Here is a 14413-nt window from a genome sequence, read left to right on the forward strand (position 1 = left end):
GATGGCTAAGGATGTTAAACATAAAAGTGTTTCTCAGCCATTTGAGTTTCTTCTTTTGAGAATTCATTGTTTTGATTTGTAAAAAAGATTTATTTAGGGGTTGGGGATTTAGCTCAGTGGTAGAGCGCTTGCCTAGGAAGCGCAAGGCCCTGGGTTCGGTCCCCAGCTCCGAAAAAAAGAACCAAAAAAAAAAAAAGATTTATTTATTTTATATATGACTGCTCCATTTACATGCACACCTGTGTCCTAGAAGAGGGCATCAGACCCCCATTACAGATGGTTGTGAATCATCATGTGGTTTCTGGGAATTGAACTCAGGATCTCTGGAAGAGCAAATGGTGTTCTTAACCACTGAGCCACCTCTCCAGCCCTGTACCTTATTTTTTAATTGGGCTATTTGTATTTTTGAAATCAAGTGTCTTGAGTATATTTTGGATACACTAGGTAAAACTCTTTTCTTGTTTGGTAGACTGCTGTTTTTTCAGAATGATAGTACCCTTTGCCATGCAGAAGCTTTTTAGGTTCATGAGGTTGTATTTATTAATAATTGATCTTCTCACCTGTGCTATTAGTGTTTTGTTTAGAGAGTCTTTTTCCTATGCCAATGAGTTCAAGTCTATTCCCTACATTCTCTTCAAATTCAATGTACCTGGTTTTATGTTGAGGTCTTTGATTCATTTGGAGTTGAGTTTTGTGCAGGATGATAAGATATGGACTTATTTGGATTCTTCTTCATGCAGACATTCAGTTTGACCAACATTTGTTATAGATGCTGTCTTTGTCCCATTGTTTATTTCTGGCTTTTTTTTTTTAAATAAAACATCAGGTGTCTGTAAGTATGTAGATTTATGTCCTGGTCTTCAAGTCTATTCCACTGATCATCTTGTCTGGTTTTATGCTGATACCTTGCTGGTTTTATTATTACAGCTTTGTAGTAACAGCTTGAAATCAGAACCCATGAGGCCTTCTGAAGTTCTTTTTTGTTCAGGATTGTTTTAACAATCTTAGGTTTTTGTGTTTCCATATGAAGCTAAGTATTGCTCTTTCAAGATCTATTAAGAATTATGTTGAAATTTTGATGAGAATTGGCATTGATCCTGTAGATTGCTTTTGGTGAGTTACCTTTACTATGTTGCTTTTACCAATCAATGAGCATGGGAATTTTTTTCATCTTCTGGTATCTTCTATTTTTTTCTTCAAAGACTTGAATCTAAATGTAGCTGAGTCACTAACCTTAAATAGTCCTGAAATCTCCTATTTTACCTTCCAGTCTTAAGATTATAGTTGTGTGTGTGTGTGTGTGTGTGAGAGAGAGAGAGAGAGAGAGAGAGAGAGAGAGAGAGAGAGAGAAAGAGAGAGAAAGAGAGAAAGAGAGAGAGATCGAGATCTTTTCTTTCACTATATGTTTATGCAAGCTACTATCTGATAAATATTCTTTTAAGTTTGGTTCACACAAAGATTTCTACTTGGAAATATATTGTACTTTTAATTCTTTAGATTTTTTTTTTTTGTTTCTAGTAATTTGTTTTCATATTTCTGGTAATTTAAGAGAATGGGGAAAAGGGTAAGATTTAAAGAAGTTAGTAACAATCTTTTAAAACTGGAACTTCTTAGGCTGGAGAGATGGCTCAGCATTTAAGAGCTGCTTATCCAGAGGACCCAAGTTGAATTTCCAGCACACCCACATAGCTCACAATTGTCTGTAACTCTAGTTCCAAGAGACATGACATGCAGGCAGAACTCCAATGTGCATAAAACTAAAATCTTTAAAAGAAAAATGTTACTTCTTTAAATGTTATAAATGTTGCCCTTTTCCATTAAATCAGTCTCTCAGAGTCTCTCTCTCTCTCTCTCTCTCTCTCTCTCTCTCTCTCTCTCTCTCTCTCTCTCGTCTACAGACACACACACAAACACACACCACATACATACATCTCTGGGGTTACATGCATATGTATACACAACTGACTTTTCGTGTGGATGCTATAGATCTGAACTTGTGTCACAATGTTTGCACAAGTCCTCTTACTCAGTAGTCCATCTCCAGCCCCAACTTTCCAGTTCTTGACCTCTAGTTAGGCATATGTTAAGCCTTCTCACTCTTTTTCCCCCTTTTTTTCTTAAATCTACCGTCCTCTTTTTCTCTGGTTTTTTTTTTGACTATATATTTTATACCCTGATTACCTGTTTAATATTATCATTTGTGCCACTTAATATCATTTGTGGTATCATTTTAAGTATACTTTTTTGAGCACTTAATATATTCATAAGAACCACCCAGCTCTGATTTCCTGCAACATTCTCACTCACCTGTCTTAAAAATATAACTCACTGTGTGTGTGTGTGTGTGTGTGTGTGTGTGTGTGTGTGTGTGTGTGTGTGCATGTGTACATTCACTGTGTCGTGGTCAACCACACCCCTAAGGAAGCTGACTCTTTCTTTACAGCCCGTCAGTTGTAAGTAGCTCTTCAGCTAAAGATGATGAACCCTTTGTTCCTTCCCTCTTCATAATGGAATACGATCTTTTCCAGGAAACATAGCAGCAATGAGATTAAAACTGTGAAATTCTTGTCATGTACAGATGAGAGTGTTACACCTCAATCCAACAAGACTCTTGTTCTTACAACCTTTCTGCCCCGTCTCCTCCAGTGTTCCTTGAGTCTTATCAAGAGGGGGCCTTTTTGATGGTGTCTGTTTTGAGATGGGGTTTCTTGAACCTAGGCTGGCTTTCAATTCTTTATGTAGTAGGGAATGACCTTAATGATTCTTTTCCCTTTATTTTCCAAGTGCTGGAATGACAAGTGTTAGCTGTGATGGTAGTCCTAGCCCTTCTTTTCAAAGTTTGTCTATTCTTGATTGCTGTTTACATTGCTGTTTCTTACCCATTTTACACATAGCTACTCTGTAGTCTGTGTTTCTCAGCTGTAGTCTTTCTAAATATAAACCTATTGTATCTGAATGTTAGTGACACTCAAAGTAACGGATTATATAATTTATCAGATAATTGTTAAGATTCTGTTATATTTTAATTTCTTAGACTTCCAAGGGTCTGAGTTAAGGTAATCCCTTTATGTGCACTTCAGGGGCTAGTGGGTGTTTACTGCAGAGCTTTGCACAGTGGCTCTTTATATCCGAGTATCAGGCCAGCTAGATTACTCAGCAGGTGAGAACCCTTGCTGCCAAGCCTGAAAACCTAAATCTGACCCCTGGGACCCAAATGACGGAAGGAAAAAATTACCTTCTGAAAGTTTTTCCCTGACCTTCATATATGCTCTGTGGCTTATACCCATCAAGAGACAAATGTACATAAAACACTGCTTTAAGTTTGTTAGGTACTTATTACAATTTTCCTTTAAGACTATGCTATAAATTTCAGGTCCAGAAATACTTAAAAGGTGTCTTTTTTTTTTTTTTTTTTTTTTTGTTTCCTTCATATTTTCCATTCATATATTGCTTTATTTGCCTTTTTCATAGAAACTAATTTTTTACATTAAGTTGCCTTTTAATTTTTCTTAAATTTTTATTGTAAGATTTAAATTTACATGAGAATTGATGGAAGATATAAAAATGAGATTCAATGGAAATAGTAGAAATTGTTAAAATGTGTAGAAACAAAGCACCACAATTTTTAAATTACTATTATTAATCTTTGTGTACTCGAATTTGTTTATCCTGTTGCTTTTTTTAAAGCAAAATGCAGATCATGCCAGCCTGGAGCTCACTGTATAGCCCAGGGTAGTTTTGAACTCTAGTTCTTTCTGCCTCTGCTTCCTAAGGATTACAAATATATACCATCACAACTGGGTTATATTTTCTATTTGAAAATGTTTGGTGGGGGAGAATACAGATTATGTCTGTACACATGTATGAGCATATTTGTACACACGTGTGGGCATGTTTGTGTCAGGACCTGCATGGAAGTCAGGAAAGTGTCAAGTGTTGGTCCTTCTACATTGTTCAGCCTCCCCCTATTTATTCATTCGAGAATTTTATATATAAATGCAATGTATTTTAATGCTGTCTATCCCCACTGATCCCAACTTCCCCTTGATTTAACACTTTTCCCTCCCCTCTTTATGACATCTTGAGTTTTTAACATGTATAACCTGCCATGTCTAACTAGTGCTGAGGCAGGGTCTCCGCTGTTTGCCACTATAAATACCAGGTTAGCTGGCCCGTGAGCTTCCTATCTTTACTGTTTATCTTGAACCATGGGATTATAGACACGTGATAGCTTTTTTTTTTTTTTTACATGATTGCTTTTAAGTCCAGCTTTTAAATGGGTTCAAATGCTTGGAAATCAAGTGCTTTACCCAGTCTTCCATCTCCTCAGTCATATTTTCTTTTCAATTTTTGTGTGTATATGTGTGCTCGTATGGGTTTATGTGCACCACTTACAGGCTAGTGCCTGTGGATGCCAGAAGAAGCCCTCAGCTCCCTGAAGCAGGAGTTCCAGGCAGTTGTGAGTCACACGATGCTGGGATCCAAACCCGGATCCTTTGCATGAATAGTTTGTCTTCTAAACCCCTGAACCGGCTGTCCAACTTCAACTTCTGTTAAGATAAAAAACTAAACAAAACAAAACCCCAAGCTTTTTGTAGATAGGCAGTTTGTCATTTCTCACAAACTTGTTTAATCGAGAGAGGACGGTATCTGACGAACAGTTTTTCCTTTTAACATCTTATTTTTTTAAATTTTTTGTTTATCCTTTATAAATGATCAGAATTTATTTTCTTTGCCTTAGACATTTCTAAGATCTTTTTAACTGTCAGAGTATAGCATTTAGTTTTTTCACTTTTACTTTTATTAATACATGGCAAACTATGATTAGTTATAAGACTGCAAGGAAGCCAAGTAATAAATTATTTTTTTGAATTTTGTAGGACAAATGAAAAGGACTAAATGTGCTGACATTGATGTTGAGACTCCTGATTCCATTCTGGTTAATACTAATCTTCGAGCGCTGATCAACAAGCACACCTTTTCAGTTCTTCCTGGTGACTGCCAGCAGCGCCTGCTTTTGTTGCTTCCAGAGGTGGACCGACAGGTGTGTGCATCAAGCATAAACAGTTCTCATAAGCATAAACTGAATGGGTCTCAGTTTTCATCACTGTCCTCACGTAGTCTAAGCTGTGCTTAAACTGAGGATGGGGCTGAGGATGTCTTAGATGCTTAGGTTTACTTCCTGATTACAGATGTGTCACCATGTTGAGAGAGAGAGAGAGAGAGAGAGAGAGAGAGAGAGTGTTTAGCTAGTATGTGCAGTAGGCAAGCACTCAGTTAATTGAGTTACATGCCTAGTTCTCAAGACTTGAGTTTGAAGACAATCTGGTCTACAGAGTGTATTTCAGTACAGCCAGGGCTACATAGAGCCCTCTCAGAAACAAACAAAAAATATATCCTTTTATGTATTCCTATAAAAATGTGATATTAACAGTACTGTTATGTTACTTTCCTTGGAAATATCTGAACAAGGTACCACCAATCCACAAAAGAAATGGTTCCATCCAAGTTTAGTTTAGTAAAGCAGTGAGTTTTAGCATTACTTTACAGGACTTTGGAGCTGGATTGCAAGAAAGTCTCCCCTGGTATTGTTGACTCAAAAGCTGCTTCCCTAGAGCTCCTTTTCCAATGAGCAGTCAGCTTGCTCAGCTGGAGTTTACTGCTTCAGATACAGTTTCTCATGTTGTATGATCATAAAATTATTTTCCTTGCTACTTCATAACTATGATTTTGTGAGTATATGGATTGTAATATAAAATATATTTGGAGATAGAGGTTTGCCAAAGGGGTCATGACCCACAGAGGCTAGATGTCAAAAGTTTCAAAAGCTGGAGTTAAAAGGATTGTGGGCCACTTGACATATGGAACTACGAACTCAGGTCCTTTGGAATTGCTCCTAACCGCTGACCCATCTCTCCAGCCCCTATTCACCTGAAATTTTTATACATTTATATATTTGTTGGAGTTCTACCAGGCCTGATAGTTAGGCCTGGAATCTCATCTAACTGGAAGAATGAGATAAAGGGATTCAAAAAAAAAAAAATAAATGGGCGAGGTAATATATATTTCACAATAGTTGGGAGTCAAGACAGGAGGATCGGGATTTCAAGACCTTATCTGCATGGGACCCTGTCTCAAAACAACCACCACCAACAAAAGGAGGCATGGGAGAGCTTTCGTGAATGACTCATTCAGTAAGCTGGTCACCGTGCAAGCATGAGTACCATAATTCACATCCACAACAGTTACTTAAAAGCCAGGCAGGGCAATGTATCTGTAATCCCAAAACTGGACAGGAAGAGGCAGCAGTATTTCTGGAACTTGAGAGTCACCCATTCAGGACAAACTTGAGGAACTCAAGCTTAGTGAGGAACTCCATCTTAAAAATAAAATGAAGAATGGTAGAGGAAGGCCTGATCCCCCACTCCCACACATACTGGACACTGGACACACATGCATACACCAAAGCAGTAAACAGAACAGTGCCAAGGATACAGTTCAGCAGGAGAGCACTTGGGAGCATGTGGGAGCTCATAGGTTTAGTCTCTTTCCTTTTTAATACTTACTAAGATAGCATGAAAGGGGGCCGTGCTGGATATCTTTAATCCCAGCACTCTGGGAGCATAGGCCGCAGATCTCTGAGTTCAAGGCCAGCCTGCTTTACAGTGCCAAGTTCCAGGACAGCCAAGGCTGCTGTTCTCCACACACAACATTTTCCCTAGTATGTAATAACAGACTATATTGTCTAGTTTATAGTAAGATTCACAAGGTAAGCTGCACAAATCATTATATTGATTGACTACAAAGTCATAGTGAAATGCTTCTCATTCTGAAATCTGTTTTCTTTTTTGGTTTTTGAGACAGGGTTTTTTCTCTGTAGCTTGGAATTTGCTACGTAGACTAGGCTGACCTGGAACTCAGCGATCTGCCTGCCTCTACCTTGAGACTGTTGGGATTAAAGGTGTGCACCATCACACCAGCTTGAAGTCTGTTTGCTATAAGACTTGATTTGATGCCAGTTTCTTAGTGCTTAGTGCTATACTCAGCACATGTTAAAACAGTTCAGAGTCCTTTGGATAATTCAGATAATCAGATATTCTTCCAGCAATAGGGATTAAAGGAGAAGTGTTCCTAGTGACTTCATTCTCTACCTTATCTCTTCAAAACAGACACTTCGGAGGATACCCATATTAATTCTTGATGGGAGAAATTAGGAGATTGATGTTTCAGCATGTTTCTTAAGAGACTTGGTTTAATTTCATGGGTGCTCTCATTTGCATGTGTTCCTGTATCTTGTATTTTGTGTTGTTCCACCCAAGTACAAGTGTGGGGAGTAATAGGCTGAAGTGATATGAAGCATACTCAATGCCTCTCTGTGGCAAGCTGATGCTATTTTCTCAGAAGCACTCATGACCCTGTGCCTTCTCATAGAAGTTTGTTGGTTAAAAGATATATTTTTTAAATGCGTATGAGTGCTTAATTGCATGTATGTATGTGCACTGTGCATGGGTGCCTACTGCCTTAAGTGGCCAGGAGAGTGCCCTGTATCTCCTCGAACTATAATTATGATGGTTATAAGCTATCATGCATGTTCTGGGATCCAAACCTGGGTCCTCTGCAAGAGCAAAACATGCAGTTAACCACTAGCCATTTCTGGTCATCTCCTGCCATGTGTACTTTTAATGAAAGGGATGTTAAAAGTTTTCTAGTTCAACTTCCCACAAAGGGAGTCCTATGTTTTTTTAACAGGAAGCTAGTTGGCCAGTATTGATAAGATAAAGTATTAATAAGATAAGAGAAAAACTGGGAAGACAGTTTTATTTAGGTTTCCATATGTCAATGTGGATAATGTTTAAGTTGAAAATATTGTAAACAAAGTAATTTTGTATATGATTTGAGTGGACCTTTCCCATATGTTTTAAAGAGGAGTTAATGTTTTTTAAAAATGAGAGAAAATTCAAATTTTAGATGTATATGTATATAGGTTTTGTTTTTTGTTTTTTGTTTTTTTTTTTTTTCATTTAAAAAGTGAGGTGATTAAGTGGGTAAAGGGATTTGCAGTTAAGCCTGACAGCCTTCGTTCCACCCTAGGACTCAACATGGTACTAGGAGAGAGCTAACTCCTGCAGGTTGTCTTCTGACCCCACACACACTGATGTCCTTGCGCACGCACACCGACAAATGCAGTAGTCCAGTGCTGCTCTGCCACCGCCAACCCCACCCCCTCGTTATTTTGTACTTAGTCCTGGAGATACATCCCTGGGCACAAGAAAAAGAGTTAAACCCTTTGGCAAAGCATTAGAGACAAACTTAGCAGACACATTGGAGGGGGGTTGGGTGAGAGAGTGGGGGACTAATCTGTGAATAGTCTCAGTTTGATGAAAATAAGTAGAATACTAAGAACGGGACACTTCACAAGACCACTGCAGCTTACACGTTTAATAGCCATGAAGCAACAGCAAACAACACAGGTTCTACAGAATCATCTACCATTTCAACTTTGACAAAATTTAAATTATATGTTAATACTTGTTGGTAAGAAAAATAATGCTATTGTATGTTCATATATTGCTTGTAGTTTTAGCATTTTAAGAAAGTAGTAGAATGTCTCCTTACACACTGATTGTGTTTTGTTCTTGGAATGCAGTCCTTAGATATAACAGTCACTGGTATAGCTGGACAAGGTGACACACTCCTTTAATCCCAGCCCTTAGGAGGCAGACCTCTACGTTCAAGGACAGCCTAGACTCCATACATAGTCATACCCTCTTTCAAACAGAAATAAAACAAAAAGAGCACCAATACATTCATCTCTGCCAGAATGTTTGTTGCAACTTTATTAATTATGGGGAGTCGTTAGTAACAAAGTGCGTGTTTGCCATTGGGAAACTGACAGATCAATTGAAACACATTCATAAAATGCAGCTATTTGAAAGAAGCTAAATTTGTGCCTATTGACTTGAACAGACTTTCACAGTGTAGTCTGTGAGAAAACTAAGATAAAGTGTGTTCTGTATAACTTGGTACAAATAACTCTGATCAAAAGAAAAAATAGCATGTATTTTTAAGTGTTATTCAGTAAACAATATCTTTACAACAGTTGTGAAATGGAGTTGAAAGGTGAAAAGGAGAAAGAGGTACATACACATTTAAGGATGTTTTTGTAAATGAGAAAAATGTTGAAGTTCTTTTTTTTTTTTAAAGCATTATAAAAAAGGAGTTAGCTATGTTTCTGTGTATGGATTGTACATACATCCTGTTAACATGAAGTGAACATTGTTGCACCTTTCCTTTGAATGTTTTCCTCTTTGATATAGGTTGGTCCAGACGGCTTGATGAAGTTGAATGGCTCAGCCCTTAACAATGAGTTCTTCACTTCAGCAGCTCAGGGCTGGAAGGAAAGGCTCTCAGAAGGTAAGTGTTCTGCCCTGTGGCTCCCAGGGTCTGAGTGTCCCTCATTTCTTGAGATAATGGAATAGATTTCAAGGTGAAAGTATTGGATTCTCTAGAGGAACAGAACTTAATAATGAATATGTATACAAACGCACGCACACACACATCCGCGCACACACATGGGATTTATTAGAATGGCTTACTGTGGTACAACTGATCTGGCAATAGCTGTCTACCCAGAATCTAGTAGTTGTTCAGACTAGGAGACTGGCTGTCTGAGCTGGTTGTGTCTGCTGGACTCCAAAGAAGTAGGCTGCAGTGCCAGGGAAGGAGTGGACTTGCCAGTGAGGTGAGCAGACGAAGGACAGGTTCCTTCCTTACATAGACTGCCACCACTAGAGGTGTGCCCCAGAGGTCTTTCCACTGCAGATGAGTTCATTAAGAAGAGAGCATCCCTCCTAGCTGCTCAGACAGGCATGCTTTAGTTAACTCCAAATGTAGTCAAATTGACAGTCTAGAGCAGACAACAGAGTGAAGGTCATTGTTCCCTAAATTTAGATTTTTTGTCCTGTGTGAAACAGATACCTGTTGCCCCTGATTAACCCCAACAGTATAATTTTTTTAATGATTTCAGGCACTTGAGAAACTAAAAACATACTTTTTTTAGCTGTGAACCTAACCTTAAGAATTGAGCCATCTCTTTAGTCCTATATTATGTTTTTAAACACTGTTTCTAACATCTCTGGTTCAATATTCCAGATTAATACTTAGGAACTGACGTTCTCTCTACTAGACAATTGAAGACTTAGTTATTTTATGGTGCTTTGCATTCATTTGGTAAACAGCAAAATAAGTCCCTTTTTCCTGACAACTCCGATGACATGGACAGTGAGGGAAATCAGTGACAATTAAAGACCTATTGTGCTGTTTCACATACTGTACGAGTTCCCTCAACTGAAGTAATGGGACATGTATGAACCATCACTGAGAGATTACTGGCCTCGGTTACTTGTCCTTGTATGTCTGATTTAACAGATTTATGGAAGGCAATAGTAAATTTTTTTCTTCAACACAGGGTGTTTTTGGTGTAACCCTGACGGTTCTGGAACTCACTTTGTAGACTAGGCTGGCCTCAAACTCACAGAGATCCTCATGCCTCTGCCTCCGAGTGCTAGGATAAGAGCTTTCTGCCACGACTCCCAGCTAATAGTAGAATTTTTTTTTAAATATTTATTTATTCATTTATTATATATATAAGTACACTGTAGCTGTCTTCAGATACACCAGAAGAGGGCATCGGATCTCTTTACAGATGGTTGTGAGCCACCATATGGTTGCTGGGAATTGAACTCAGGACCTCTGGAAGAGCAGTCGGGTGCTCTTAACCGCTGAGCCATCTCTCCAGCCCAGAATATTTTTTTAAGTTACTTATTGTTTTCACTACGGTGTATGATACCTATCAATAGTATCAGTTCTTTGTTATCTTAATTACTTTTCTATTGCCCTGACAAATCACCATGATCAAGACAACTTAGAGAACAAACCATTTAATTGAGGCCTTGCTTACAGTTTAATAGGGTTAGCCTATGAACATCATAGTTGGGAGCAAGGCAGCAAGCAGTCAGACATGGTGTTAGAACAGTAGCTGAGAACTCACATTTTATCTGCATATTGGAGGCAGAGAGAGTGACTCTGGGAATGGAGTTTTGAAACATCCTCAGTGACATACCTCCTCGAACAAGGGCACACCTCCTTATCCTTCCCTAATAGTTATACCAACTGGGGTCAAGCATTCAAACATATGAGCCTATCCTAGCCATTCTCCTTCAAACAACCAAAGTGTATCTGCTTCAGGAAAAACATACTAAATTTAGAAAAGGAAAGGATGGGAGAACTCTGTGGCTGTGGCATATATCATTCTTCTCATTGCCACAGTTGGTTCACTAGTTCTGACTGGTCATCTCCCTTGCTTAAGATTCCTGTGGAAAACCTCCTAAGACTGCACTTCTTGGAACTGGACAAACTGAGACAGATTAACTGGGAATGGAATAGATGGAAGGCTTTTTTTTTTTGTTTGTTTTTGTTGTTGTTGTTGTTTTTCTTTTTTTCGGAGTTGGGGACCGAACCCAGGGCCTTGCGCTTGCTAGGCAAGTGCTCTACCACTGAGCTAAATCCCCAACCCCAGATGGAAGGCTTTTAAAACCTCAAAAGCCTTCCTCCAGTGACATGCCCCCAACCAAGAAGCCACACCTCCTAATCCTTACCAAACAGTTCCACCAAGTATGAGCCCTAATTATTCAAATGTGGAAGTTTATGTGGGCATCCTCATTCAAACCACATTACTTTTTTTTTTTTTGGTTCTTTTTTTCGGAGCTGGGGACCGAACCGAGGGCCTTGCGCTTCCTAGGCAAGCGCCCTACCACTGAGCTAAATCCCCAACCCTCAAACCACATTACTTAAAAAAATTTTTTCTGTGTATGAATATGTTTATATGTATATGATACTGAGTTGTGAATCCATCTATGTAGAAATCAAAGAACAGTTTTCAGAAGTTGGTTTTCTCCTCTCACTGTGGTTTCAAGGAGTTGAATCAGATCATCAGGCTTGCTCAGCATGTATGTTGACCCAGTGCCTGCTGAAGTCTCACCAGACCAACATGAGTTTTTGTTTTCTTTTTAATTTTATGAATGAGTGTTTTGGTACACATATATGCATCAAATGGGAGCCTTCAGAAGAGGGTGGAGACATTCCTTAATTCACATGGGTGCTTGAAAAAAACACCAATTAGCAGTACCATAAGAATAAATTGGAGGCCAGATGTAGTCACACACACACACTCACAAACTCTTGGGTGTCAAAAACAGGTTGGTCTCTGAGTTCAAGACCAGTCTGTAGCCTACATGGTGAGTACTGGGACAACTTTGCAAAGAGACCTTGTCCATAAAAAAAAGAAAAAAAGAGAAAGATAATAAATTGTTAAAGGATTGATTTCTTTAATACCCACTTTAAAAGAATAACTGTCCATTTGTTCATGTTTCATGAAGCCATGGACACTAACCCTGAATGCACAGAGTTCAATGCTTTTTATTCATTGATCTATGATTCATGATAGTAACAGAAGTTCTAGGCTTTACTGACAGCCAAATTCTTCCTCTCCTATTTCTTTGTTCAGGACTGTGATTTCCAAGCCCTCTTTACATATTTTCATTTCTTTGTGTCATGTTCATGTGTGTCTGTGTCTGTGTAAATTGAGGCACATGTGTGGAGGTCAGAGAAGAACTTTAGTAGTCAATTCTCTTCTGATTCCAGGCATCAGATTCAAACATTCAACATACAAAGCAAGCATTTTCGTTTATCATCCATCTCACCAGCTCCCCTACTTTTTTGCTTTCTTTCTTTCTTCCAGGAGATTTATTTTATGAATATGAGCACACTGTAGCTGTCTCCAGACACACCAAAAGAGAAGAGGACATCAGGTCCCATTACAGATGGCTGTGAGCCACCATGTGGTTGCTGGGAATTGAACTCAGGACCTCTGGAAGAGCAGTCAGTGCTCTTAACCTCTGGGCCATCTTTCCAGCCAAACTCCCATCAGATCTTAAACTTAGAATTTTTCCCATTCTTAACTTGTTTCTTGACATTCTGGATATTAGAGTATAATAGGAGAGATCACCTATCTGAACCGTGATTTCTGTTGGTCAGCTGTTTTTTGTAAGGCAGTCTTGCTATAGAACCCAAGCTTGTAATAACCTTCCTCTAGCTTCCAAGCAACGTGGTACAATTTTTGAAAACTGACAACTGAAAACTGCCTACCTTTTATTTGAATCTTAATGGTTTCAAGTAACTTTTTATTATGTAGTAAAGGCCTCCAGTACAGTTTTTCTTTGAAGAATCCTAACTTTAAAATCCCAAAGTATTCAATTATTTACTAAAAACCCTTTTGTCACTGTTCTAGTTGGCTGTGAGACCTAGGAGAATGGAGCTAATAAATGAGACAGACTAAAGTTTCATGATGCAATGGCCAACTTTCTTCAGTGCATCAGTCAATTTATCCAGAGGGTAAGAGGTGTCACATAAGTCACACACAGCAAAATAGGTTTTTCCATAGAGGCCTATAAATAAATAATAACCAGTTATAATGACTAATCTGAGGTAAACTTGCTCCTATCTGATATACCTGGCAGGGGCAAGAAGACAAAATCCAAAACCAATTCCATGTTTTTTTAAGAAATTGAGGTCAACAACTCTTGTCTTTATTTCTTGGAGTTTTCTTACAAGAACTGAGAAATCAAGCACAACTCCATTCTTGGACACACATTTATTACTTTCCTTCTGTTAGGAAATCAATTCGAAATAGATGTTAGAGGTGAATAGAAATCTGCATGATAAATGTTGTTTATAACTAGAAGAAGACACTTTGGGAAACAGCTGGAGCATAATAAGTACTGTGAGCCTTAGCTGCATATGGAAGATAACAGGATAGTTTGTGACAGTGTCTGTATTCTACCTAGTGGTGTTTCCCTCCCCTTTCTGTCTTGCTTTTTTGGGAGGTTGTTACTTTGACTTGATAATATTCTGTTCTGGTGTGACTCATTCATGATAAGAATCTATGAATGCTTTTCTGTTGATGATGTTGTAAGACCCTGAAGTGGCCTTACCTCAGGAGCGCAGCCCACAGATCACAAACTTGACAAAGGGAGCAATGCAATAGCAAGAGGTTTAATGATCCACATACGTGAGGTTGCTCATCCTCACAGGGAGAGGCAACTACAAACCCAAAAAGCACACATCTTTTATTCTTTACATAGGGCAGACTTCAGCAACAGGATTATTAGTTGGCTTATTCTTATTGGTGGAACACAGGACAAAGGATCTTGTCAGGTATTGGCTGGCCTGCTCAAGGGGCTGTTCTTGGCTTAGTCACTTTCCTTATCTAGTCCTGCACCTGGCCTTGGAAAATCATTGGGAAAGGGCTAAGTTGGCAAGTCCCTTAGAAGGGGTTGGAACTGTGGCCGGGCAG

The 14413-nt window shown here is 38.7% G+C and overlaps 1 protein-coding gene across 7 annotated transcripts in view; it reads left to right on the plus strand.

Moving 5' to 3' along the window:
* Positions 1 to 14413, plus strand: part of Asxl2 (ASXL transcriptional regulator 2) — an 81893-nt gene that overhangs the window by 57918 nt on the left and 9562 nt on the right. For all 7 annotated transcript variants that reach the window (XM_032909057.1, XM_032909060.1, XM_032909059.1 and 4 more), the window contains 2 exons: positions 4881 to 5044; positions 9318 to 9414. In XM_032909057.1, coding sequence (XP_032764948.1) covers positions 4881 to 5044; positions 9318 to 9414 — 261 coding nt within the window. The remainder of the gene's footprint in view (positions 1 to 4880; positions 5045 to 9317; positions 9415 to 14413) is intronic.

Source organism: Rattus rattus, chromosome 7, assembly GCF_011064425.1.
Source record: "Rattus rattus isolate New Zealand chromosome 7, Rrattus_CSIRO_v1, whole genome shotgun sequence".
Lineage (NCBI taxonomy): Eukaryota > Metazoa > Chordata > Mammalia > Rodentia > Muridae > Rattus > Rattus rattus.